Source organism: Malus sylvestris, chromosome 1 (assembly GCF_916048215.2).
Source record: "Malus sylvestris chromosome 1, drMalSylv7.2, whole genome shotgun sequence".
Classification (NCBI taxonomy): domain Eukaryota; kingdom Viridiplantae; phylum Streptophyta; class Magnoliopsida; order Rosales; family Rosaceae; genus Malus; species Malus sylvestris.
Window position 1 is genome coordinate 20,215,955 of NC_062260.1, and position 27,724 is coordinate 20,243,678.

The 27,724-nt window shown below is 38.8% G+C and overlaps 3 protein-coding genes across 6 annotated transcripts; 1 reads left to right on the forward strand and 2 right to left on the reverse strand.

The window, feature by feature from the left end:
• Positions 1–7,007: 7,007 nt before the first annotated feature.
• On the reverse strand, positions 7,008–11,147 carry LOC126619095 (pentatricopeptide repeat-containing protein At2g16880-like). Of its 3 annotated transcripts, XM_050287381.1 has the most exons (3): positions 8,600–11,146; positions 8,244–8,332; positions 7,008–8,149 (listed from the first exon to the last, which is right to left on the reverse strand). In XM_050287381.1, exon 1 carries the CDS (start codon positions 11,001–11,003, stop codon positions 8,685–8,687), a length of 2,319 nt encoding a protein of 772 aa, XP_050143338.1. In that variant the 5' UTR covers positions 11,004–11,146; the 3' UTR covers positions 7,008–8,149; positions 8,244–8,332; positions 8,600–8,684. The 3 variants fall into 3 exon arrangements, with proteins under 3 accessions (XP_050143338.1, XP_050143344.1, XP_050143331.1); XM_050287387.1 differs by lacking the exon at positions 8,244–8,332 and having other exon boundaries at positions 8,600–11,147; XM_050287374.1 differs by having other exon boundaries at positions 8,244–11,147.
• A 500-nt stretch (positions 11,148–11,647) lies between these two features.
• LOC126619106 (protein GET4-like) lies at positions 11,648–16,645 on the reverse strand. The gene is made up of 12 exons (XM_050287388.1): positions 16,498–16,645; positions 15,819–15,898; positions 15,487–15,565; positions 15,262–15,343; positions 14,825–14,975; positions 14,097–14,187; positions 13,556–13,639; positions 13,372–13,418; positions 12,837–12,965; positions 12,317–12,401; positions 12,119–12,205; positions 11,648–11,899 (listed from the first exon to the last, which is right to left on the reverse strand). The coding sequence occupies exons 1-12, from the start codon at positions 16,543–16,545 to the stop codon at positions 11,882–11,884; spliced, it is 981 nt and encodes a 326-aa protein (XP_050143345.1). The 5' UTR covers positions 16,546–16,645; the 3' UTR covers positions 11,648–11,881.
• A 3,589-nt stretch (positions 16,646–20,234) lies between these two features.
• LOC126619117 (low temperature-induced protein lt101.2) lies at positions 20,235–27,590 on the forward strand. 2 transcript variants are annotated; one of them, XR_007621972.1, is made up of 3 exons: positions 20,235–20,514; positions 20,773–20,918; positions 27,208–27,590. XR_007621972.1 is itself a non-coding variant. In XM_050287398.1 (2 exons), exons 1-2 carry the CDS (start codon positions 20,434–20,436, stop codon positions 20,854–20,856), a joined length of 165 nt encoding a protein of 54 aa, XP_050143355.1. In that variant the 5' UTR covers positions 20,237–20,433; the 3' UTR covers positions 20,857–20,993. The 2 variants fall into 2 exon arrangements, 1 of the variants encoding a protein (XP_050143355.1); XM_050287398.1 differs by lacking the exon at positions 27,208–27,590 and having other exon boundaries at positions 20,237–20,514; positions 20,773–20,993.
• Positions 27,591–27,724: the final 134 nt, after the last annotated feature.

Consider the following 27,724-nt stretch of genomic DNA (forward strand, 5'->3'; position numbering starts at 1 on the left):
CCCTTCTCCTTCCTTCATTTTCTCCTTTCTAACCTTTCCTTTCCATCATAGCCGTCAATCTTTTTTTTTTTCTTTCATCCTAGTCACACACGTAGCCTTCTAAAATGAAGTAAAATTACTAAAATAACTTTGAGTTTAAACGTTAATAACTTCTTCGTTATAACTCCGTTTCACGAATGGTTTGCGCCTACGGGTTTGTGAGATCGAGCTCTATTCAAAAATATAAACCGTGTCCTCTAAAGGTCTACGAATTTTAAATAATTATTTTCCAAACTTCAACTTAGTAACTAGTTTAATTAAAATTCTAAATTCAAATAAATTAATATAAATTCTCCAAAAATAATATAAAATCTCAATAATCCAAAAATGTAAATTGTGACCTCTAAAGGTCTACGGATTTTAAATAATTATTTTCCAAACTTAATACGTAAATTATAAAAGTATCTGGAAACAAAACTTTAAAAGTTCTCAATTCAACTTTTCACAGCCATAAATTGGTTTATTTTCGATTTTCTCCACATATTCATATATTTGACTTTGTAAAGAGGTCGCACTTGGTGCGATGACAAGTGCCTTCGCTCATGAGCGGTAGGTCTCGGGTTCGAGACTTGGGAGCAGCCTCTCCATAAATGGGGGTAAGGCTAGCCGACATTCACCTCTCCCAGACCCTGAGTAAAGCGGGAGCCTTGTGCACTGGGTACGACCTTTATTCATATATTTGACTTTTTAGGGTATCACACTATCGTTTCTACACTGCCTAAGGTAACCTTGTTGTGTTACAAGTAGGAAATGAAGTGTAATGAGATGAACGAAATAATGTGCTATGATGCACGCCTTACGACGCAAGGTTTCTCTCAAGCACTTTGTGATTGACATCAGCATTATGAAATGTGGTTAGTGTTTCTCCAAGAGGATAATAATACGGAGATTAACATGTTAGTTCCAGAAGAATTACATGGACTGGTTCAAATAATTCCAAACCATGAAACACCTTTTTAGCTGTTTGAGGCGTTCACTAACGGATTGAAGCAATTCGACGGATATGGTATACCCATCTAAGTGATTGTTTGATCAGTCAGGGATATGAATAAATGCCCTAGCATGTTAAACTATGAAGTCTTATTTCAAATTGCTAGAGTTATAGTTTATGACAAATGACATGAATCTCACTAAGACTCGAGAAAAGCTTGAGAAAACTGCCTCGCACCTGAAGATAGAATTTAAGATGAAGGATATTGGGAAAACTCGTTTATGCCTTGACCTGAAGTTTAAGTGTTGTTTTGACGGTACTTTGGTCTACCAGTCGAACTACACTATGAAGGTGTTACCTTTGAGTATACATATGATCTTCCATACTCTATATGCAAATGAGATCCTTGAAAAGGTTATGCAATTCAAAATTCCATATCTGAGTTTAACTTTGCGCTTCGCTATACTTAGCTCATTGTATTAGGAAGGACATCTCATTCACTATTGATCTGTTGGTAAAGATGCAGCACCGCGCCTACTTGTAACCATTGAATTGGTATTAAAAACGTTTTTTTGCTACCTTGAAAGGTACTACAGAATTGGGCTAATACCACCACATCTTGAGTGGATCCGACCCATTTGATTCGAAATGATGTTTGCCTTGTTTGTTATGCCGACGTTGGTTACTTATCAGATTCGCACAAGGTAAATCCCCGAATGTTTATGTCTTTACCGTTAGGGATATCACAATATCTTGGAGGTCCACAATATGACCTTAGTTGTGAAATCTTCGAATCATTCCAAGACGCACCTCACTTCACTACACCATACGTGAGACATGGTTAGGATTTCTTGTTGAGCATATTCAAAGTACTTGCTGTTTTTCATCCATCGTTGAGTCCCGACGACAACCAATGAAGACTATGCCACATGTATCCACTCGACCAAGACATGATACATCAACGACATCAATGCCAAAACATATTGCATCTACATCACATTAGCAAGGCATCAGGAGATTGAAGTCATGCAAGCCGATCCTAGACAACCTTGCCGACCTCTACACGACGTCACTGTCAAAGTCAACATTCCAGAAGCTTGTCCAAGGAATTGGTATGCCTAACTATTCATATGCAATGCTTGTAGTTCTCATTTGGAAGTTTTGTCAAACTCAGAGGGAGTATCCAGAAGTATACTCACTTGATCTTAATGTACTCTTTTTCCCTACAACTATGAGCATTTTTCCCACTGGGTTTTTGCTGCCTAACTAGGTTTTGACGAGGCACCCATTCTGGTCTGGTCATACATTTGTGAGCTCTTCTACTAGCGTCCAGAAGATGTATAGTTTCAACTTAATGCAACTTCTCACTTTTCTCCTTAGTCTATGGGTTTTTATCCTACCTTGGGTTTTACCTTAGCAAGGTTTTGTGAGTTTTACCTTTTATGCATTCTTCCGTTGATTTGAGGCTCGTATTCGCTCATTATGCCTACAACTTCATCAATTGTACTTGCTTCATCGCTGAAGACCTGATGCGCCCCTTAGTTGAGTATTTACACACTCAAGAGAGAGTGTTACAGTCCTATTAGATTAAGAATGTGATTGTGTAAATCCTATTATAGCTAGGTATATCTTGGAATATTTTCTAGGTTTAGATATTATCCTATTAGAGTTGTAATCCTATTAGGGTTATGATTTAACATTCTCTACTACTATAAATAAAGGCACAATGAGGTAGAATAAAAAACACCTCACAATTACATCTCTCTCTTCTTTCTATGTGCCACACCCCTATCTCTATGATATTCAGAATTATTCAGTAAATTATGCCTATAATACGTGTTTTTTTTTTCTCTATCTCATAATTAATAGTCGCTTTATGCAAATAATTAGACCAAATAATATTCTATTCAACACGATTATGCACACAAAACGTGTTTTCATCTGCTTTACTTTTCTTTTTGTTGTTAGATATATGCTTTTGCTTCAATAATATCCACTAATCATTATGTTCCTAAAATTTGTACAACTTAATCACTGACTGATTAATTTGGACCCCTTCCCCAAGACAATAATATTCCCTCTTCATATAATATTAATTAATTTATGAAAAATGTTAAGTGAGATTTTCTGTCACCTTATAATTTAATGTTAATTCTAGTGACAATATTACAAAATATTATGTAAAAAAACATGAGGTGATAGAGAGTCTATAGAAAATCTCACTTTTGAGAAAGTTTCTTAGCATTTTTCTTAATTTATTTTCCATGCAAATTAATTAAGCAAGCATTTGTAAGATTTGGATCAGATAAACATATGTGGAATTTGCAGACTGTCATCCTTTTTTTTTTTTTTTGAAAGCTACTGTCATCCATTTGTTCATAAGAAGCAATGGAACAAAGTTACAAGGTCCACGCGTTGGTTGCTTTGCTTTGTTGAACTATGATGTGTCATATCTGTCATTTCCGTCATGCATGGGTAGGGTTTCCCCAATAATATTCCCACAGCTTTCTTAGTTTCTAATTTATTAATCTTGGTGATCTGCAAACGTAGGTTCAGAGACCATCGATCAGCCTTTACATTGTCTTTTGGAAAGGAGATATGTTATTCGCTGGATGTAATACGTGAGCAACCACTGATATGAGTGATCCTTCGTTTATCTTACACTACTTTTGGCTAGCTGTAACCCTATATGACAGATTATTGTGTGTGATTGTATGTGATGTTATTCAACTATCCAAATTATAGCACGTGTACACTTAACGCATTCTTACCTAATAAAATTGGACATTGAGATTATTTTGATTCTTCAAATTCATGCGTTCATTAAAACATGGATGATTCATTTCAGTTATGAAATAAGAAAAGTGAGTTTTTTTTTATTTTTTATTTTTAGAATTGTAATCAAATAATGAAAAAATCATGAATTCGATCAACCAGGTAGGAGGATTAAAGTATAAACTATGTTGACATTTCACGTAAATAGTGACTGCCACAGTCAAACAAAAATATTTCATAACGGATATCCCATTGAATGTGTTGTTAGGTCATCTCAGGCCATGGACTAGACCACTTTTAACCTGAATTTGTACAAAAGTCATCTTTAGCCAAAGACCAAAATGAATCTACTAAAAAGAATTAGGTTAAATTTATCTAGAGCTAGCGGCATATAGTAAGTTGAGTCTCCTCGATGATACCCAACATGTGCATCCCAAGCCAAAATAAAATATTTAGCTCTGCATGGTTAGAGATGAAAAAATTTGGCCCTACAAATATTCTTTAAAATATTAATTTTGAGAGGCTAACACATAGCCAACGACAACGTTTAACCCTGGAGAATGCAAACCATAGTATCATGTCTATAGTTGAATATAGTTGGTCAAATTTATTCCAAGTTTGCTAGATCATATGCAATGGTGGCAGTACTTGCCGCACGATCCAGAGATGCAAATTTGTTCAGAAGAAAATTTTGATATGTGGAATACACCCTTTCCTAATATGTGTTTGAGTTGGATGCCACTTCACCTACCCCAACTCAAACACTCTCTTTCAGAGGTTGAGGTCAGAACTCAGAAGCCAATTTGCGGTTGTAGATAAATGATAAGTCCACCTGGTCTTGAGACTTTCATGGTTTCATACTGGGGAGAGGCTTCTGGCTTCTGGCTTCTGGCTGGCTTCTGGCTTCTTGCTTCTGCCTTTTGGGGTTCATGGGCTTCAGAAAACCAAAGAAAAAGCACTGTTTTATGTCATTGGTGTGTCTACTTTTTAAAATTTTTGATTAAACTAGTACTGCAAGCCCTTTTAATTTCTAAACGGGACAACATGGTGCCTGAAACTGCAAACAGGATATGCATAACAATGTCTGATAAAGTTGGAATATGTGTGTGTGTGTGTGTGTATAAACATACATGTCTGAATTTACAGTAGTGATTATCTTGTACATACGCTAACGATGGAGAAATTCTTGATTGAGGGTTACAGTTTGTATACATAGCTTGATCACGTGAGGAGAGACGAGATATAATGATGCTATGACCATTTCACGTAGCCTTGGTGCAACGCAAATGTTGTTCCTTTGTGACCAAAAGTTACTCACGAGTTCAAGTTGTGAAAATAGCTTCTTTGTAAAGCAAAGGTAAGACTGCGTACGATAGATGTTCATCTCTTGACTCTCGCAAAGCGGTGAGCCTTGTTGGCTTGGAATTGCCCTTTTATCAACATGGTGATGTAAAAACCAATCTGACAAAAAAAAGAAGGTGTTACACGCACACCCCCTGTTCATTTTTCTCTTTTGGTCTTCTTAAATTCATACAATCACACAACGGAAAATTGAAAAGAGTGGGTGTACAAGGAGTTAAAAAAAGATGGTGCGAAAAAAAATTGCCACTCACCAAAAGTGGCTTTATATTGTTGCATTAGATTTACAAAGATTCAAAATTTAGTGGCATATTAACATAACATCGGTTACTAGTGTAGATAAAGTTGCAAATCTAAATCCAACAGAAAAATCTAGCAATTAATTGTTTCATTAACTAAAATGTACGCCAATAAATGATGATTGATGGGAAATCAAAAGCTAACACAATTTTAGTGAGGTTTTTGCTTTATCATTCAAGAGGAATTTAAATAATTGGAGACAAAATCAAACTTTTAAAAAGTTTAATAAGCTTTTGCTTTATGAAAAACTAAAGAAAATGACTTGAAAACTTTGAGTTTTAACGATAATAACAAAATAAAGGATAAAGTGAATAGTACTAGGATTGACTTTTTAGTGTAAAAATATGGTTTTTTGTTAAATTAAATAGTACCAGGAGCTTTTCGTTAAAGTTCCGTTTGCTTTATCATATTGCAAAAATGAACTATAAAATTTTATATTTGCTACAGTATACCGATATATATAATTCTTAGTAAATATGTTAGTAAATCCTGAAAAAAGCATGTAAAGTGCTTCTTGAAAGAAACACATAATTAGTGCTTCTCGTAGAAAGCACTTAAAGTACTTTTGGAATTCAAAAATATTTTCTCTAAAAGCGCTTTCAATCATTTTAAAAGCACATCTAAACGAACACTAAAGCTTTTACTTAATGGTTAGGTAGGAATACAACTTTTGACAAATGTAGACATTTTTTCTGTAATATTTTTTAAAGTGATTTTTATACATTTTTCCCCTTGCATACCCGTGTTTATTTATGTTTTTTTTAAAGGAAAAACTAATGAAAAAGGCTTGAAAACTTTGAGTTTTAATGATAAGGACAAAATAAAGGGTAAAGTGAATAGTACCAGGATTGACTTTTTAGTGTAAAAATGTGGTTTTTCGTTAAAGTGAACAGTACCGGGTGCTTTTCGTTAAAGTTCCCTTTTTTTAATACAAATGATATTGCTATTCCAAATTATTATGACCAGACTATTTGTGTCACCCCGTTATTCTTAATTTTCTTTTTAATTTCAACTAAATTTGAATAAGTTGATATACATGCTCAATTGCAAAGTTTTATAATTTTAGTCAAGGGCAACCGGTAATAATATATCCATCGGTATTTTCATAATTTGCATATTGATATTTTAAACACTGGAATCAAATGACAAAAATAAAGATTGGGCATGAGATTATGGGTGTGTGAAAATCAAATTTTTTCTTTTTTTGGCCGTTACAAAGAAAATGATTTTCTGCTAAGTGGTAACAATGTATAAAGTTTGACATCAGCCTAGTGTTGGAAGGTCGATAAGAGAAGTGTCTTTATATTCGGGGTTCGTTTTATTTTTTTAAGATAAAAATGGAACAATTGGTGGCAAACCACGGTTATCCACTTTTCTGGCCCCGAAGAAGCTATAGAAATGTCACCTTGCCTGTGACTATAGTCAAGTAGACTCACAAACTCAAAATGTTCTACATTAGGGTTGGGTAAAGCTGAAATTTCTAAACAAAAATTTATAAAGGTATTGATTTTCAGAATCTCGTTTTCTTTTTCGCACTCCTCCCTCGTTTTTATAATGAAAAACTCCATTTCTCCAACACATTAGAGAAATGCAAAACTAGAGGTTATGGGATAATACCAGCATCCTTCATAATCTTTATTGAATTTCTTTCTTTTCTCATCATCCAAACACTTAATTTACACGGCGGGATATTTTCAGGAAGATATAAAAGACAGTTCATCTATAATACAGAGAGAGCAATGGCATATAAATACAATCATGCAGCTTACAGCTCTCTTCCTTTCATCATTGACAACTTTTAAAGCACAAATTGTACCAGAAATTGCAGGGATCCTCGCGAAAGTGAGGTGACACTTTTGTGGAGCGCTCAGTCCTAACGCAATGCATCTGAACTCATATAGTCTAATCCATTTCTAACACGCGTATGCGATGGATAATGTATCTTTCATCCCCTCATTGACCATGGCTTTTCCTTCTTTCTGAAGAGGAATGGGGTTGGAAGTCTGGCTGTCGAGGAGAATTACTCTTTGATGCTGAATCGCTGATAGTATGACACATGCTGTAACCCGCAGACTGCGTTTCCCTTGTTCCGCAAACCTTAGGAATATCGCCACTGTCAAGGTCGTACCCAGTGCACAAGGCTCCCACTTTACGCAGGGTCTGGGAGAGGTGAATGTCGGCTAGCCTTACCCCCATTTTATAGAGAGGCTGCTCCCAAGTCTCGAACCCGAGACCTACCGCTCATGGGCGAAGGCACTTGCCATCGCACCAAGTGCGACCTCTATTGCCACTGTCAAGAATGATAGAAAAAAACTCTATCTTGTCCGAAAGGGCTAAGAAAGATGCAATATGACACCCAGCACTTCTTAAACATTACGATCTGTTCTAAGGGAAACTTTCCCTTGTACTACACTGTAGGCTGATGTGGAACCTTACCACCTTCATTCTTCCCTCTATCATTCTCAAATATAGAACAAATTTGAAAGAAAAATGAACTTGATTCTTTACATCTTGCAGATTATTGCTAACCTCATGAACCCGTTTCTCCTCGCATCAGCCATAAGAAATGCCTTTCAAGAAAGCTAGTCCCACTTTTAGCTGCCGACTCCCAATTTCGGTCTCAGAATGGAGGATAAGATTTCCATGCCCTGCCTTTACTTAAACACCACCAAACCTCAAATTTAATGGCATGGACAAAGAAACGTTGCTCATTTCACGTGAACTGTTTTCTTTTGTTTAAGGAACCTGCGACATTCAACAAATGTCAAACTTAATTTTATCTTAGATCAGCACTCATCAATAAAACCATCAGCAGATTGTAAAACAAATCTTCCTTTACCAATTTGAATTTACTCCAGCTGCATGTCCAAAAAGAATAAAAAGATTAGCAAATAATATTGTTGCCGATGTCCCTTGGCTTCTTCATTACTGCAAAACGTTAAACAGCACTCGGTTCCGAGACAAAAAGTGATGTTCTTTTGTGTTTTCAAAATAGATGGAAAGTGACATTTTGCATAGTTACTAAGAAATTTCATTCTTCTAAGCATCTACAAACTGGATCATACTGTCAATATTTCTATGTTCTTCTAGCTAACCCTTTTGAACTAAGTGAGATTGTATGAGAATTAAACTTGAAACCGGAGTCTATGAGACAATTAGATAAACATGAAAAGATAAGAAAACAAAAGGTTGTACCTGGTCCAGTTGTTGCCCAATTCAAATAGAACGTGTAGGCAAGGCTTGGGCACTCTGACATTGTCAAAAATAGCCTAAGGTGTCACTACAGCTTAACAGCTTTTGATATGCTTTTTCGCCTCTTAATCAGCCCATTCATCAAATTAATGTAAACATCTTTATTTAACGTCATGCCTTTCTGCATTGACTCTTCCAAAATGTGCATTGCATCCTTATATTTACCTTGAAAGCAACACTCAATGATTTTCTCTGAATAGGCTCCTGTGCTTGAATCATATTCAACTGAAGATTCGGCCACTCCATTTTTAACCTTCTCCAATTCTGGGGGCCAATCAGGTAACTTTCCCATATCAATCATTTTCAAAATAAATTCTTCTGCTTCCTTAATCCTACCAGTATCGGTAAGTGCACCCAGAATGGCAGTGTATGTATACTGGTCTGGTGCTAATTTCTTTTCTTCCATTTCCGAAAAAAGAGCAAAAACATCATCAAACCTTCCTTCTTTGCAAAGGCTTGATATCAATGTGTTGTAAGTAACTGCATCAATGTCTTTCCCTTTCGAAATCCATGTGTTAAAAAGCTTAAGAGCTTTTTCTAACATACCCTCTCTACATAGCCCACAAAGAAGAATATTACATGTATAGACATCTGGCTTGAATGATTTCTCAACCATTTTGTTGTGGAACTGAAATGCTTTCTCAACATTCCCCTCACGGCAGTAACCATGAATTATTGTGTTGTATGTAATTCCATCCGGGACTAGACCCCTCTCTAGAAGCTCATTCAACTTGTCAAATGCTTGATCAGTTTTTCCAGACTGGCAGAGGCCTCCAATTATAGTGTTATAGGTGACAATGCTGGGAACAACCTGCTTCTCCTTCATCTCATCCCAAAGCTTGAAACCCTTGTTGGCCTTTTCGTTCTTAAAGCATCCCGTGATCAAGGTTCCATAGCTTACCTCATCAAGAATATAACCCCGCTTAGTTGCAGTACGAAGCAACTCAAATGCCTCGTCCAGCTTCTTCTCACTGCAGAGAGTGTAAAGAAGAGTATTGAGAGTAAAGATGTCCATCTTCAAACCTTTCGTACCCATCTTATTCATCATTTTAAATGCTTCTGCCATTTTTCCTGCCTTGCAATACTCGTTAATCAAAGTATTATAAGTGACACAATCAGGAGCAAACCCATCTTCCTCCATCTTCCTTATAGTATCACTGGCTTCATCCAGCTTCCCTTCTTTACAGAACCACTTTACTATTATATTATAAGTAACTGCATTTGCTTTCACTCCCTTTTCATGCATATCCTCAACCAACTTAAAGGCCTCTGAATCGCTGCTCCACTCAAAATACCCATCAATCAATGTGTTATACGTGACAACATCAGGCATCAACCTCAAATTTTCCATCTCAACCCGAAGCCTCAGAGCCTCCTCAATCCTACCCTCCCTACACAACCCCTTAATCAAGACATTGTACGTCCAAATATCCGGCAACAAACTGTTCTGTGTCATCAACTCAATCACCTGCATTGCCTCCTTCAACCATCCCATCTTACAATACCCACAAACCAAAATGTTAAACGTGTTCCTATTCGGAAACACCCCTCGATTCTTCATGTCCAACAACAAGTCCCGGGCCTCACTCAACTGCCCCTTCTTACACAGCCAGTTCAATATCGTATTATAGCTCACATTATCGGGCATGCATCTGAATTCACTCATCCTACTCAACAACTCTACAGCATCCCTAAACTTATGCTCCAAGCAATACCCACATATCAAAATGTTAAAAGTATTTGTATTCACTTTAACCCCTAACTCAACAGCATGCTTAAACACACCTCTAGACAATGAAATCGATTGCGATGACCGGTACCTTACCAGACCATTAATCAGAGTATTGCAGGTGAGCAAATTGGGCTGAAGCCGAAGCCGCTTCATTTTATCAAACACTTGGGCTGCAAGGTGGGGTTTCCCGGATTCCACATACGCCCCAATGGAAGTGTCCAGAAGGGCCTTCGAGGGCTTCGGCACGGTGGGGTCCGGGTGAAGAATGAGGCGGTGGAGATCGTTCTTGCGATCGGCGGCGATGAATTGGACGAGGAGGGCTTTGGCGTCGGAGAACTTGTGGTGGGTGAAGAGGGAGGGGAGGAGGGCGAGGAGGGTCTGTGGGGATTGGGTTAGGGAGGGCGTGTGATCCTGGACCCACCGGAAGAAGAAGAGGAGGGCGGTGGGTTGAGAGGCTAGGGCTTTGGAGGAGATGATGGAGAGGAGGAGGGGTTGGGTCAGGTGAGGAATGTAGGGTTTTAGGGGTTCTGGGTTTAGGATTTTTGTGGAGGTCAAGAGGTTGGTTAGGGTTTTGAGGAGTTGACGCTGAGTTAGGGCTTGAGTTGGAGCTGCCATGGATTGCGAGTGTGAGTTGCAGTAGGTTGAAGAAGAAGAAGAAAATGCTCGGTGTTTGAAGTTTGGGGAAGCTCGAAACGCTGCGTTTACTTGGATAAAGGGAACGGCAGCGTTTCGATCCTCATCCGTCGGAAAAGGACGAGTAGGGAACAGAAAATTTCTATATTTGGATTTTTATTTAGGAATGAGAATCCTCTCCGTATCCTGTTTGTGAGAATCTCGAAATCTTCCAATCATAATTTGTTTGTATATCGTACGATCAGAAATCATTGTAAATATTTTTATTTAAAATTAAATATAAACAGTACCTAACGAAAACTGACTGCATAATGTACGGTGAACAAATGTGATTGATGGATTCCCAAAGAGAATCCGGAGAGGATCCTCATTCTTTATTTAGAGGAAAGAAGAAAAAAAGAGATGGAAATCTCCGGCATGTCGAAGCCGGTGGAGCTCAAGGCCGTCACACCGACTCCGGAGAGCTTCGAAGAGTACGGTCAGGTGGTGGAGGCGTTGCCAGACGGCGACAAGTTTGGTCCTCGGGATGCTCAATTAGACCTCCGCATGGAGCTCCAAGATGTCTGGCTTGTTATGTCAGTCGACTTCTGAACTTGTTTCAGAGATGTGTATCTTAAACAAACGAATTTCAGTACTCAAATTTCAGGATCCGGAATAAATTACGGCCATGAAAGACAAGAAATCATACAATTTGGAATATTCAGATTAAAACACAAAAATTATTCTGTTGATGGTACAAACACAAGATCTGCATCTAACTAGGCGAAAATACAGATACACACACTCCCATCAACCGGCACAAGAACGGTAGCATTGATGGATCCGTCGAGGAAGCGAGAACTTGATGCTCCATCGCGCCACTATTCACCTCCCATCATCTGCATAACAAGGATGTATGTTCCAATAAGAATGCTGCTCGGTTATTTCAAGACTCACTCAGCTTTTTTTCATGGAACAGAGTCTCCGTCGGAGTTGTATCGTTATTATTTTGTGGATTACAGTTTCCGCTCTAGTTTTTCATAACAAATTATGGTTAACCGTTCATAAGAGTTTCAACTCCGTTACAAGCTACAATATTGTGGGCAATGCATAATTACCTTGAACATCTCGCCGAACATCCCCATCCCTTGAAGTGGATTTCTGCGTCGTACTCCATAAAACTTCTCCGCAATTTCATCCAGCAACTAAACCATAAATTCATAGTTAGCATATACCTTTGCACAAAAGTACACCTTAGTGATAGAATCATTTAACACAAATTTGTTAAAGGTTGTCACGCAGAAAAAATCGCATACCTCATGAAATGTTGGTTCTCTGTCTAGGCTTGATTTGTATTTCGCTCTCAACATATTAAAAAGTGGAAGAGCATCTCTCAACAACCTGCGTTGAGAATAACATTCAGAATAATTCAGCAATTTGTAAACCTCATACCATACAGATCAATAATTGAAGTTCTTCTCATTTCATAATCTAATTAAACCTTAATGATCTTCTCGAGACTTTGGCCATCGATATTTTGATGCATGAAGATGAGGGGCATAAATAAATTGCATATTTCCAGTATAATCATTGATATTTTGATTGACCAAGTCACCGAAAATTACACTTTAGGATTTTACTTTTTAATGGCTTGATTCAATATTGATTGCCTCTAAAATGAGCAAAACGGAAGCCAAGCAACAGTACATTTCATTTTCTTTTACCATGCTCCAAAATCCATTTAGACAGACAAGATTTTTATGGATCTTTCTCTAGAGATGGGGTATAAGATTGTTACGGTTCATGAATAAAAAGGGAGAATTGAACGCAACATACGTTTGCAAAAGAAAATTGATGAACTGGATCAAATCGGATATGGGAAAGTCAAGCTGCTTAGACTCCACTTGCTTCTTTATCTCATCCCTGAGAATATTGGCATCTCTCAGATTACCAACTGACAAATACCTACAATAGAAAGACACAAAATCAACTCTATAGGAAAACCGAAAACAGAATTAGCTGGATTAGCCTACTGCTCAATCTCAGAACAAAAGAAAAAGAAAATGTATATAAACATGGCGAGACGGTAGTTGAATGTGTATGTTCAATTGTTCTCATAGTTCCCCCAAAAAAGTTAAAATTTAGAAAGGGAATTCCCACTTTACATTGTAATCAAGTTATTGTTCTCATTTTTACAAAATATTCACTCAGGTTATGGAGTTATTGCGCTCATTGTGAACTTCAGAAATTGAAGCTAATCCAGGATTCAGGTCCGATAATCCAGATTGGGTGTTCAACTATCATCAATGATATCAATGGGAACAAAACATTTGAATTGCCTATACAAGCACATAGCAGAGATGTGGCTTACATTAAAATCGCTCGGGCAATGGCCAAATCATCTTCCTCTGGATAACACTACATGGTCAAGAAGTGTGAACCTCATAAAAACTTCACATAAAAAAGGTAACTATAATTCCGTTCAAGTCAAAGCATACATTTTTCCGAATTTTTGAAAATTGATTTCAAGTGTTAAGTGGGGGAAAAAGCCTCACCTTGCCCATAAAATTTACTAAAGTCAAAGCAAACTCTTTGGGGTTGTTTCCTCTAACAAAATGATGTGACACTCTAACCATGTCCTGTCAAGCAATCAAACGAGATACTAGTGTTCACTCTACGCTGATAGCAAGAGTCGAAAGTATTCAAGGTATAAACTGGACCTTTTGATTACACGTTTCAAATTCAAGTACATTAGAACAAATGAATACAAGAATAGTTTGAACAGCATGAAGAACCTATGAGAAACAAAATGATTCCAACATTTTCAAGTAGAAAACGACAGTAAATAAATGTGTATAAAGTGATCTGTTGGCCAAAATCAAGTTGGTCCAATATTCCATTTGACCTTACTAGCAATTAATAAGCAGTTATTTGTGAAAGGTGGACAAAAATTGGAACTCCCAAATTCTAGATATGGAGACTATGCTTGAGATGTATGCACTTGCGAGCTAAATACAAAGATTGAATATATATAGATATAGATATAGATATATAAATGTATATATACAAACACATATATATCAAGATGCTACTTACCACCTCAGGAGATTCAAAATATATGTAGTTTGCTAGCATAACGTGTATTTCTGGAGCTCCACTCCTGGGTGCACCAAACTCCTTAGACCACCTGAAAAGAGAGAAACAGCAACGCATTTTCAGTACTCGATGACACTCTGGGATCTGATATAAGTAAAGCACATATTTAATACATATTGCGTGTGCTCGTCAGGTACACATATTTTGTACAATCATGAATTTAACTAGGATATAAAGAATCAAAATTGATATTTTCCTTAATAGGGATAAGTTGGGGAAAAGAGTTGAATATGAACTGCGGTTGTGGGTATAATTGGTTTTTCAATAGTTAATGAGACCAATTTTGTACTGAATATCTATAAAAATGCTAATAAATGTTGGAAAAAGCGGGGCTCCGGGAAGGGGGAATAGCTTCTGTTAAAAGGCTATAAGTAACGGCATTATCTTCTTTCCCTCAGCATTTATTACAAAATCTTCACTTCCTTGCACTTATCCAACATGGGAAAGTAAACGATTTCTCAAGCCCCTTTTCCCACCAACCAAACACTTAGTTAGAGTTAAATAGCATGGATTAAACAAAAGAAAAAAGCACACGAATATCAAATAGCATTGAATAGTCAAGATAGAGAGGAATCAAATATCTTCACTCCCACATAAAAAAGACCAAAAACATAACCATAAAATCTCTTTCAAAATCGGGAAAAGCAAAATATTGCACATAAACTCACTTAAGAGCAGCCTTTAAGAATGATGAGCAGCCCTCAACACATGTTTTTGCTGCCCCAAGTGTTTCAGACAGTTGTTGCATGTCATCTAAATCCCCTAACTGTTGCGGCACAGGTATCCGAGGAAATGCTTTATAAATTTTCCTGACACGAACTGACAAAAAATTGTCATAATCACGACGAACTAGAAGAATCATAATACTAGAAAAACCGAAACGCCAAAAATGGCCAGGAAAACATGTGAATCATGATTCATCTCCAAAAATTCTATTTATCATAACACTGATATTCTGATACGAACAGTACCTGCTAGAAGAACCATGTGACTAGAACCAACCAAGATAAAGTTCAAAAGCATTTAAAAATTACTACAGAAGATAAGAACAAGCCAACAGTGAATCAATCGAGAAATGAATTCTATACCTAAGATAACAACTGACCTAAGGTTTCATCGTCATAAGGGAATCTTCCCTTGACAAGTGTTTCCACAAACAAAGCAGCTAACTCAGCACCACAAGTAACCTGAAATTGTTTCCGTATATACACAATCAGTAATACAGATTTGATTATGAAATGTCATGTTATATTTTCTGCATGTTTGTATCTTAGTATCTCAACTAAAGGTAAGATAAGTATTGATGAAGCAGAACCATGAAAGTAATAACCTGCCCATGTTTCAGTTGGTTGCATGCACCGGACTGAAGGATATCCACAGCCTCGGAAAACCTCTGAGCAGCTACATATCTGCAATAAAGCAGCCATATTGATCAAGGTGCATGCCTTTAAGAAAAACAAAGGAAGAAAGTGGGTTCCTGGGTTCCCCAACAGCCATGCTGACAGTTACATAAAATGAGGCTTTCTCCAATGCGGAAAAAGCCTAGCTAGATGTGAACCCAGCCAATCAACCGGGCACTCACATCCCGTAAGATTGGCTGGGTTCACATCTAGCTAATAGAAACTATGTAAGTAGAAATTATAAAGAGCATATCACTCGTACCTTGCACTAATAGATTTGTACATTTGTTGAGCTCCATAGAAATTACCTTCCTCTACAACTTTCTCTAATTTCTGAATATTCTGCATTTAAAGTAGAAAAACAAAAAGGCAATTGGAACCCTTCCTTCCTAAAACCAACTGTTGCTGATAGAACGAAACTGAAATCTGTTCTGCATTGAAACTAAGCGTCGAACATCAAAGAAACAAAGCATCGAATATCGAAACGATAATTATCGTGTCACCATAATCTCAACAACCAAATTCCGGCTGCAATTGTTATTTGGAATGAAGGAAATCTAAAGCAAAAACCTTTTGTAGAAGAAATTAAATGTTTATACAACAAAGGTCAAAAGCCAAAAGCAGCTTTATGGACTAGAATCTGCAAATACGAAAAACACTGAGCGCATCACATTCCAGATCAAAACCACACAAAACAGTGCCGATCATATCTATCACAATTCTTCAGAAAGTAAAGAAAATTACGTATCAGAATCTCAAATCTGAGAAATTCCATTAATTTCCAGCACAGAAAACAAAACCCGCCACATAAATTTGTTTAATCGAACGTTTTCCAACTGTGGAAGCAAAGATCAAAGCAAAACTTGAGGAAAGATTCAAACTTTTTTCTTGGTTTTCACAAGAAACCGAGAGGGTCAAAAGGACGAGTTCGGGTAGCGTACCTCCTGGGCGGGAGGCAATGCGCCTTTTTTGGGTCTCTCCCGCGACATGATGACAGTCTCAATTTCTGGGAGCGTCGAGTTCAAAGTAAGCAAAGGTTGTACGCTCTCCAACTCAAAGCACGAAACGAATCCGGGTTTGGTACATACGCTAAATTACATTTACACCCGTTAATACTCAATTTATTTTATTTTGGTCAAAATAAAACTCAAATTTTGACAACTAAACTTTCTAAAAATTCAACTTATATCACTTAGGTTATATTGTCACATCCCCGCCCGAGCTCCCACCACATACCGGGCTCAACTTCATCATAGTATGATATTGTCCGCTTTGGGCCCCGACCATGCCCTCACGATTTTGTTTCTGGGAACTCACACGATGGAACCTGAAACCAGTGAGCTCCCAAAAGGCATCGTGCTAGGTATATATGAGAATATACATATAAAGCTTACAAGATCCACTCCCTGGACGATGTGGGATGTTACATACATCGCTACGTGTCGTCCCAGTTTAATAATTAAATGTTATGCATAAAATTTCACAAATGATTGTGCATTTTTTTATTTAAGTGCTATAGGTACAATAAATTCGTTTTGTGTAAGTTGTTATTTTCACATATCTATTTAAGCTATTTATGTGGCACAAATAGAAAACTTACTACGGGTGGGGCATAAACGTAGTGTCATTGAAAAAATATTAAGTGTGGTGCTACATTGTATATATTTATATTATGCTTATTAATCAAACTCATTTTAATACAAACTACGCTAAATTTGTGCAAAAAATCATTTTGAATTCGCGAGTCACACATTTATTTATTTAATTTTTTTTAACAAATATATGGACTAAATTTTACAATAACTAGTCATAATGTAGTACAAATTGCTTACATTAGTCGTAGAGTCGTAGGATGGAGAGAAACTTACCCGCTCATGATGGTATGATTGGCACAGTGACGGTATTTCAAGCTAATCAAGCATTATCATGTGTTTTCTTTCTCACATGGCATTGTGTGATTGACTTGGGAGACCACCATCGTGAAATCCCAGGCTTGAGGTTCTTCTCCTATGTGGGATTAGGTGTAGCCCTTTTCATGGACCCAGGTAGCAATTTGGCAATGGTGGCACTTTGTTTTGCTGCTATGTGAGCTGTTGCAAGCGGTATAATTTAGCATTTCTGATCTGTAATTGTGCAGCCATTCGGTTAGTAGTGTCTGTATACCTCTTACCCCTTTTGTCTTTACCCTTCCAAACCTTGTTATATAAAACCACTTCATGGCACTATGAAGGAAATGAATGAAATTACAAGCAGTTTATGTTATGAAAATGTCATGAAATTACAGCCTCATGGATATGCTACTTTTGTGGGTTTTTTCTTCTTTTCCGTATGAAGATCTTCAAGCAATATTATTGTTGAATTTTACTTTCTTTTCATTAGCCTTGTTCAAAGTTTTACTGTCTTAGTGTCTTTTCCTTGTGAATAAGAAGTTTCAAGTGTTTCTCATTGAGTTTGAAAGACTTGCTTCCGATATCCATTAAAAGTTCAACCCTTTTTGTGAAAAGAAAACATCCGGTTCCTGATGCAGGGCGGAGATATAACAAAAGATGGTATAAGCTTGAGATGTTGAAAAAGAGCGGCGAGGCTCTGCAGGTCGCTAAGGTGTACTGCCACCTTCTCAAGGCCGTGAAGAAACACGTTGCCAAAGAAGAAAATAAGAGGCATTTTATAAAGTACACAACCGAAGAATTTAGGAACAACTGCAAACTGTCAGACCCATCTTCCATTCAGCATAAGATTAAGCTTGCCGAGAACTACACTTTACTTCTCAACAGTGTGCACCATCACAAGGTACTGCAGACCTTCATTGCTCTAATCAAATTTCTTTCCTTTTTGTACTTTCTGCAAGGTTCTTGTAATGTTTCATTATATTGGGTCGCTTTCGTGATTGCTGTATTCAACATATGTCTTGCGTTGGTAGCAGGACCGTCTCTGACATTTTGAGGGTCCTGTGCGAATTTAATAAAAAGGCCCTCCTTATTTAAAAAAAAATTGTTGTTGGACAATATATCCATACAAAGCTCAACAATCAATATCCAAACTTAATTGAAATCAGCATCCCTCTTACTAATTGAATAATCTCCAAAATAAAGTCATGATTTTGGCTTCATCTATAAAAAAAAATGGAGCACAGCTGAAATAGAGATATGAAAATACGTTTGTATTTGTGGAAGAAAGTAATACACAAGTTAGCTTTTTATTGCTTAATAGAAAAATAGAAGAAAGTAGTACACAAGTTTTTTATTGTTAAAACAACAACAACAACAACAAAGCATTTTCCCACTAAGTGGGGTCGGTAATTGTGATGATGATGATTTTTCTTTTTTGCTTAAAACTTTTTTTTATTAGAAATTTATACTCGTGTGTAATATAAGGGAGAATCAAAAAATTTGGGGCCCCTAAAAAATTCGGGCCCTGTGCCACTGCACCTTTTGCACACCTCCAACGCCCCTCTGGTTGGTAGGATAAACAGCTACGGAAATGATTTCCTTTTAGTTGCATCAAGTTCTAGTTGTGCCATTAGACTTGCTTACCATTCAATATCTGCAGTTTTTATTTTTTATTCGGAGAACATCAATATCTGATGTTAGAGTCTTCTATTTACCATATGAGGGCATTTCTAAATAGCATGGGGAGAAAAATTCATCTGAATACTCACAAACAAATGAATTAGGACCCCTCGATAACATTTCAAGAATATTCATTAACGAATCTAAATAGCATCCATGAGGTGTTTTTTTCTCCAACTCGTGAAGTGTCTACGTATAAAACTTATAGTTTCCGGGTGTTATTTCTAATCTATTAATTCTTTTTTCTACATTTGGTGATGGAGTAAATTAGTATTCTCGTCCAGGCTGAGTACGCAGCTTCTTTCACCGCTGTGCCTCCTAGCAAGCGGTAGCTTCTGTTCCAGTAACTTGTTATCTAAGAAACCCTATAGCTGCATCGTAACGTTGTCGTTTTATCTCCAGTAAAGCCTCTAATTTTGTGTATTTATTGTGCAGGACTTGTTGTTCTCTTACAGCATTGCTGTGGATAGAACAGATGAGATGAAGAGAGTGCTTGGAAAATCAGCTGCAAGCGTGGGGCTTCAACTTCCCGACGTTTATCAGCCTTGATTATTATTTGGGCTTTCATAAAAATAATTAAATGTATTTTTCTTTTTTTGCTACCAAAAATTGGAACGGACAATTTGTTTGAAAGGTTATATGTTCCAACAGAAAAAAGTTCTGCGGCAGCAGCTGAATCAAATCAGTACTTTTACCCTATTTCACATTTTTTACAATTTTTCTTAATTTAGCCATTAATTCTCATCTAATTTAAAAAAAATATATATATAAGTAGGGTCTGCAAGACGTGAAAAATGAGAAGAGATCGTCTTCGGATCTTTTCCATTAAGGTCACTGGATCAAGTGATCCGGGTTTTTGAAATTTCATCCAACGGTAAAAAATTATTATAACTGTAAAGGTTAAAACAGATGAACCGATGAATGGAATTTTAAAAACCAGAATCATTTGATCCGGTGACCTTAATCTCTTGATCTCTTTCTCATAACATCCCAAGTGCGAGGTGTGAACGCAGAAGTGTTCCTCCGCCCAACATGTTGCACAAAGTTTATCCAGGGTATGCAGAATACTTCCCCTGGATCAAACATGCATGGAAAACCAACAGCAAAGCTTGAAAGTGACACGTGTCGATCTATATACATCCCACGTGGCAACAAGATTTCTAGGCTGCGACACCTATTAGTAACTGTGACTTTGCCTATTTGTTTCTCTTATATAAACCCATACTTTGAGTGAAGTAAATGTAAAGCACAAAATCGTCACCCAAATTTAGCACAAGTTGTGGTTTTGATTTTTCAATCGTCAGAAAAATGGGTTCAGAAACGTTTCTGGAAGTGATATTGGCAATCGTCCTCCCACCTGTGGGAGTCTTCCTTCGTTATGGCTGTGCAGTGAGTGTTTCTTTCACCCCATCTTCCCCAAATCCCGTTTCATTTTGAGAAATCGTCCGGGAACGATCATTTTTCAAATCTCAATTGCCGAAATGAATCGTTTATCAGTATGTCGTCGATATCATTTTAACAGTTGAGCAATTGAGATTTGATTTCCGATCATTTTAACCAATTCATCGTTTATTTTTATATTTTGTAAGGTTATATTTTGATTTCGATTAATTGTATGTTGGGGTTAATTATTGTGGGTGAATGCAGGTGGAGTTCTGGATATGTTTGTTGCTGACAATATTGGGATACATACCTGGAATCATATACGCATTATATGTACTCGTCGGATGAATCGGTTGAAGCTTAATTTGGATCATCAAGAACAATAAGTGTGGGTGTTTAGTTTGTTCAATGTAAGTTCCTTTTTTTGTAAATCCAGATCCTAACTTTTCCTTTTTAATTCCAATTTTCAAGTGAACATGCATAAATCTGTGAAATTAATAATAATGTCGAAGTGGAAATTCTGAAAAACTCACACGTACACTGCTCGCTCTAGTCTCGTAAACACACAAAACGAAAATGTTGTGGTCTCGAGAACACGAAACGTATGAACACGGTGTGGAAGAAAAGATTGCAATGCTTATTGTTTTCTATTTCTTGTATATAAGGTTAGAGTAACGCTTTCTCTTAAACATAAGAAAATGTTTACACTTTGATTTGAACATTTTGATCGTGCGAGATATTGGAGCGAACTAACTTTGTCCATTTGTAGTGCGACCTTTTCTCTCCTCTTGTGAGAGTTTTTTTCTCACCGTCCTGGTTTTCACTTTCGTTGATCCCGTCGCCGATCCTAGACATGACCAGGGATGGTGGCGCTCCCTTGTTTTTCCCTGTTATTCTAATTGCCTGAACTTTTCCCTGTCCCTACCTCTCACGATCTACTCTTTCCTTTCCTCTAATTGCCGTTGATTCCACCGGTTTGAGTACTTTTCCAGAATCCATTGTTTTCTCCCTCCTACTCCTTCCCTCATCTACCTCTATTTCAATCCCTTCTTCTAGATCCATCCTCTGTTTCTTCCATCACCTATTTCCCTTTTGCCGCTCCATCGTCTTCCTAATTTTGATCCATCATATTCCTGCCGCTTCGGATCTATGGGAGGGTGTGCAGGTCCCAAGAGACATTCTTTGGAGGATTTTAGAGAAGAAAGGAGTACGAGTAGCATATATCCAAGCTATAAAGGATATGTATGAAGGAGCAAAGACTGCCGTAAGAACTCATGAAGGACAAACCGAAAGCTTTCCCATAACTGTAGGATTACATCAAGGCTCATCCTTAAGTCCTTACCTTTTTGCATTGGTAATGGATGAGTTAACAGGACATATTCAAGATGATATTCCTTGGTGTATGCTTTTCGCAGACGATATAGTGTTGATAGATGAAACTTAGGAAGGGGTAAATGCAAAGCTTAACCTTTGGAGAGAAGTGCTGGAATCTAAAGGTCTTCGCCTAAGCCGATCAAAGACAGAATATATGGAGTGCAAGTTCAGTGCAAATGGAGGCCAAAACGAGTTAGGGGTGAGGATCGGAGATCAAGAAATACCAAAGAGCGACCGTTTTCGTTACCTAGGATCTATCTTGCAAAAGAACGGAGAATTAGATGGAGATCTTAACCATAGAATACAAGCTGGATGGATGAAGTGGAAGAGTGCATCCGGCGTGTTGTGTGACCGCCGTATGCCACTGAAGCTCAAGGGAAAATTTTATAGGACGGCAATAAGGCCAGCGATGCTGTATGGCACAGAATGTTGGGCGGTGAAGCATCAACACATACACAAAATGGGTGTAGCGGAGATGAGGATGCTTCGTTGGATGTGTGGGCACACGAGAAAGGATAAGATTAAGAATGAGGATATCCGGGGTAAAGTAGGAGTAGCCGAAATTGAAGGCAAGATGAGAGAAAATCGGTTACGGTGGTTTGGACATGTGCAACGAAGGCCTACTGACGCTCCGATTAGAAGATGCGACTATGGGACAGAAGTTCAGGGCCGAAGGGGTAGAGGAAGACCTAGGAAAACTTTGGAAGAGACTCTAAGAAAAGACTTAAAGTACTTGGATCTAACGAAGGACATGACACAGGACCGAGCACAATGGCGTTCTAAGATTCATATAGCCGATCCCACTCAGTGACTTGGATTTTCCAAGTCTCCAACCGAGAAGTTTTCCTCACTCGGGAAATTAAGGGAACACTACCCCAACCTACATGCTCCACTCAGAAAGCTTCAACATACAAGCTTCAACAAAAGAAAATTCAAAGAACTTAGCGAAGAAGGTTTTGGTGTAATTTAACACAATACATTGAAATGAAGGAAAACTTATTTATTGATATCCCCGATAAACTACAAATATGTACATATACATGAGTAATAAACAAACAAGAGGGAGCCTTCACAAGGGTTGCTTAGGAGAAGTCTCAGCAGTCGGTAGAGCCCCAGAAAGAAAAGGCACCGGAGGGGGATCTTTCGGAGCCTCAGTACTGGACAGAACCCTAGAAGGAGGAGGCATCAGAGGTTGATCATTTGGAGCTTCATTACGCGGTACAGCCCCAGAAGACGAAGGCAATAAATGCCTTTGGAACAAACCCACAAATCTCTGATGATCAAGTAAAACCTGACCATCAGTTTCCTTCATTTGGTCAAGCTTCCTCTTCATGTTTGTAGCATAGTCATGTGCGAACCGGTGCAACTGTTTATTCTCATGCTTGAGCCCTCTAATCTCCTGTTTGAGACTCATCACCTCAGCCGCCAATGATTCAACTTGGCGGGTTCGAGCAAATAGGCGTTGGGCCATATTAGACACAGAACCTGCACACTGAACACTGAGAGCCAGCGAATCCTTAACAGCTAACTCATCAGACCGTTTGGAAAGTAGTCTGTTATCTTTGGGCGTGAGAAGGTTCCTGGCCACCACCGCAGCAGTCATATCATTCTTCATCACGGAATCCCCAACGGTAAGAGGACCAGTAGGGGAGACGAAGGATGGGCGCCATATGTTGTCTGGAGAAGGCGGGGTTGCCTCTTCAACAAGGTTCAAGTCAAAACGACGGTCGGAGGGGCCAGACATTTTCAAAGGTGTTGAAGAGAGAAGAGGTTGGACAAATCAAGATCTTAGAAGGGCAAGAATGGAGCTTCTACTGGTGGAGATTCAAGTGGGCTTCGGAACTTAATGCCAGCCCCTATAAAAATCTGCACTCGACGGAGCTTCAGAAATCGAAGAGGCACCTGCTCAGAAATCGAAGAGGCGTTTGCTTTCTCAAAAGCTGGGCTGCTTAGAGACCACGAAGGTTGATCTCAGAAATCGAAGAGGCGTTTGCTTTCTCAAAAGTTAGGTTGCTCAAAGACCACGAAGGCCAATCTCAGAAATCGAAGAGGCGCTCGCTTTCTCAAAAGCTGGGCTCCTCAGAGACCACGAGGGCCGATCTCAGAAATCGAAGAGGCACCTACTTTTCCAGCCTTGTCAGCACCTGTCACACGCACACTCAGCTTTGCGGAAATTATGGGCATTCTGTCGAAGACTTCTGAGGAAGTAGAAAACACATGAATCTTACTGTTCAATCACCCACTTCCCACACGCAACAATAGCTCATGGGTATCACAGATAACTTTGCCAAAGTTCTCTGCCAAAATTGAGCACGTAAAGCTTGCAGCTCCCACTACATCGCTCTGACCAAGAAAGGTAAAAGAATAGCAAAGAAACAGCACTAACAAAGTTTAGACCCATAAATTTTGAAGGTCTAGCTACCATATTATTACCCACAAGGGTAAAGGAACAGTACCACTGCTGGATAATTGGAAAGTCCCTGTGTGTCAACCTCTGTGCTTCGTGGCAAGGTAGACTAGCAAACATGCCCAACCTTTACTCACACTCGAGAAAACACTACCAATAAGATTGCTTGCTCCAAAATCGAAGAGGCACCGTCCTCCGAATCTCGAGAGCTAGACTCCCAACATGACTACTTTCTCAAAAATCGAAGAGAGGGTAAAGGAACAGTACCATTGCTGGATAATTGGAAAATCTCTGTGTGTCAACCTCTATGCTTCGTGGCAAGGTAGACTAGCAAACATGCCCAACCTTTACTCACATTCGAGAAAACACTCCCAACAAGATTGCTTGCTCCAAAATCGAAGAGGCACCGCCCTCCGAATCTCGAGAGCCAGACTCCCAACATGATTAAAAGGTTGTACCCAGTGCACAAGGCTCCCGCTTTACGCAGGGTCTAGGAGAGGTGAATGTCGGCTAGCCTTACCCCCATTTTATGGAGAGGCTGCTCCCAACATGATTACTTTCTCAAAAATCGAAGTGACACTGCTCCCCGAATCTCGAGAGCCAGACCCCCAGCATGATTGCTTTCTTAAAAATCGAAGATGCATCGTTCTCCGAATCAATCGAAGAGACGCTCGCTTTCTCAAAAGCTGGGCTGTTTAGAGACCACGAGGGCCGATCTCAGAAATCGAAGAGGCACCTACTTTTCTAGCCTTGTCAGCACCTGTCACACGCACACTCAGCTTTGCGGAAATTATGGGCATTCTGTCGAAGACTTCTCGAGAGCCAGATACCACAGACCACTTTTTCAAAGTGCTCTGACAGAGTTAAAACATGTGAAGCTGGCAGCTCCCACTACTGTGCTATGACCAAGCAGGGTAAAGGAATAACATTACTACTTGTTAGGGAGACTCCTATATATGTCGACCTTCATCCCCAACGGACAGGCAGACCTGCAAAAATGCTCAACCCTTCCTCATATCTGAGAGGGCACTCCCCACGAAGCCTTTCGAAATATTCAGCTTTCTTTCCCCCCGATAATACCTCTGCAAACAAGCTATACTAGAGCAAGAATATCTCATATCATCAGGGTTAAAAGCAAGAGTATCCCATATCATGCTTTTTCCCTGTCTTTTCCTTTGGCCTTGTTTTTACCTGCAAGACAAGGAGAAAGAGAGCAATCAGTCAGCACTTGGCATCAAGCTTCCAGCCAGGAACTGACTGCCTGGAACCCCTTACCTGATTACTTACCTGGCATTGCTCTCGAGTACTCATCTTCAACATCTTATGTTTCCAAGGAAGATACCGCATCTGCTTGAGGAACAGATAGGGCAAGTGCGAAGGATACAAGGAAGCATGTGGAGACAAGCGTAACAGCACACGTGCCGATACATCCATTACTCTGTCAAAAGCAAAAGTATCCCATATCAGCAGGGTCGAACGTACTCTAGATTTGATGGACTTGTTTTGACCCTCAAATTCTTCAGTCGGCTCTGGAGGAAACCAGAAAACCCTCCAGCTCAGTTCAAGAATAAGCCTGTGGAAAGTTACTTCTTCAAAAGCAAAAGTATCCCATATCATCTCTTCTCATTTTTCTTCTCTTTATCCTTCATGCTGCTGCAAGATGGGGAGAAGGTGAACAATCAGCCGGAGCTCTGATTGCTTACCTTGTCTGTCACCTCTTTCAGCAGATCCCCTAGCTCGGCGACTTGGGGGACTCCTACTACATGGTTTGTATCGCGCTTGACCAAGCCTGAAACTACAAGTAAGCTTCAAGTGAAATTGATACATTACCTTGTGCATCTCCACCAGTTAAAGATACCACCCCTGGATGGAGGAAGAGTACTTCCAGAGAAGATGCCACATCTACCTATGAGACAGATAAGGCAAGTCAAGACGATACCACACTCCGATACTTAGAAGTTTCGTGATTACGAGATCATTCTCTCACAATATTTCCTAATGTCATTTGTACTAAATCATTCACTTGTACTCACTAAAGGAGAGCTTGAACCTATGTACTTGTGTAAACTCTTCACAATTAATGAGAACTCTTCTATTCCGTGGACGTAGCCAATCTGGGTGAACCACGTACATCTTGTGTTTGCTTTCCTATCTCTATTCATTTATATACTTATCCACACTAATGACCGGAGCAATCTAGCGAAGATCACAAAAAGCGACCGTTTTTGCTGCCTAGGATCTATCTTGCAAGAGAACGGAGAATTAGATGGAGATCTCAACCATAGAATACGAGCTGGATGGATGAAGTGTAAGAGTGCATCCGGCGTGTTATGTGACCGTCGTAGGCCACTGAAGCTCAAGGGAAAATTTCATAGGACGACAATAAGGCCAATGATGTTGTATGGCACAGAATGTTGGACGGTGAAGCATCAACACGTACACAAAATGGGTGTAGCGGAGATGAGGATGCTTCGTGGGATGTGTGGGCACACGAGAAACGATAAGATTAGGCATGAGGATATCCGAGGTAAAGTAGGAGTAGCCGAAATTGAAGGAAAGATGAGAGAAAATCGGTTTCGGTGATTTGGACATGGGCAAAGAAGGCCGACTGACGCTCCGGTTCGAAGATGTGACTACGGGACAGAGGTTCAGGGCCGAAGGGGTAGAGGAAGACCTAGGAAAACTTTGGAAGAGACTCTAAGAAAAGACTTAGAGTACTTGGATCTAACGGAGGACATGACACAAAACCGAGCGCAATGGCGTTCTAGGATTCATATAGCCGACCCCACTTAGTGGGAAAAGGCTTTGTTGTTGTTGTTGTTGTTGTTGGTGGTCTTTTCTGTTTGTGTTTGCCCTCGTTGGCGATGTTGCTCGTGGGATCTCACTTCCGGCGTGCTTCCTTGGTTTCTTGATGGCAGTTGTTTTGCTGGTCATGGGGAAGATGATTCAGTCGGGTTCTTCCTTACTTCTGGGGTTCTTGCTGGTGTGATCTCCGCTACTCATGAAAGTCGCTGGTTCGTGTCAATGAGTGGTTTTCTGCGACGGTGGCTGCAGCTTCGGACGACCTAGTTTAGGTTTTTTTTGTTTTGCTGTTGTGTGGCTTTGTTTTCTGTTTGTTGCTGTTTTTTGTTTGTTTGCAACCCTCCTTTTCTCTTGTATTTAACTTCTTGTTGGGCATGTGTTGTACTTACTTTTGTTGGTAATAAATTTACCCTTTGTACCAAAGGAAAAAGAAAAAGAAAAAACTAAATGTGTTTGTCAAATGGAAGATATAAACGATATGGATGTGTTTGTTTATGTATGTACAACCCTAATTTGGATTTCATTTTTGAGCATTTATCCAAGATGTTTAACTACATAGTCCGCAATTTTCAATAAAGAAACTAACATTTTAGATATTTTCCAACCAGTCACATTCGTGTTCTAGTTATGTTA

Excerpts from the sequence above, each read along its gene's own strand:
- LOC126619117 (XM_050287398.1), top strand. The coding sequence starts at position 20,434 with ATGGGTTCAGAAACGTTTCTGGAAGTGATATTGGCAATCGTCCTCCCA. Across the intron at positions 20,515-20,772 it reads TCCTTCGTTATGGCTGTGCA|GTGGAGTTCTGGATATGTTT; the intron begins GTGAGTGTTTCT and ends GGGTGAATGCAG.
- LOC126619106 (XM_050287388.1), bottom strand. The coding sequence starts at position 16,545 with ATGTCGCGGGAGAGACCCAAAAAAGGCGCATTGCCTCCCGCCCAGGAG. Across the intron at positions 15,566-15,818 it reads TACAAATCTATTAGTGCAAG|ATATGTAGCTGCTCAGAGGT; the intron begins GTACGAGTGATA and ends GCTTTATTGCAG. Across the intron at positions 13,640-14,096 it reads ATTTTGAATCTCCTGAGGTG|GACATGGTTAGAGTGTCACA; the intron begins GTAAGTAGCATC and ends ATTGCTTGACAG.
- LOC126619095 (XM_050287387.1), bottom strand. The coding sequence starts at position 11,003 with ATGGCAGCTCCAACTCAAGCCCTAACTCAGCGTCAACTCCTCAAAACC.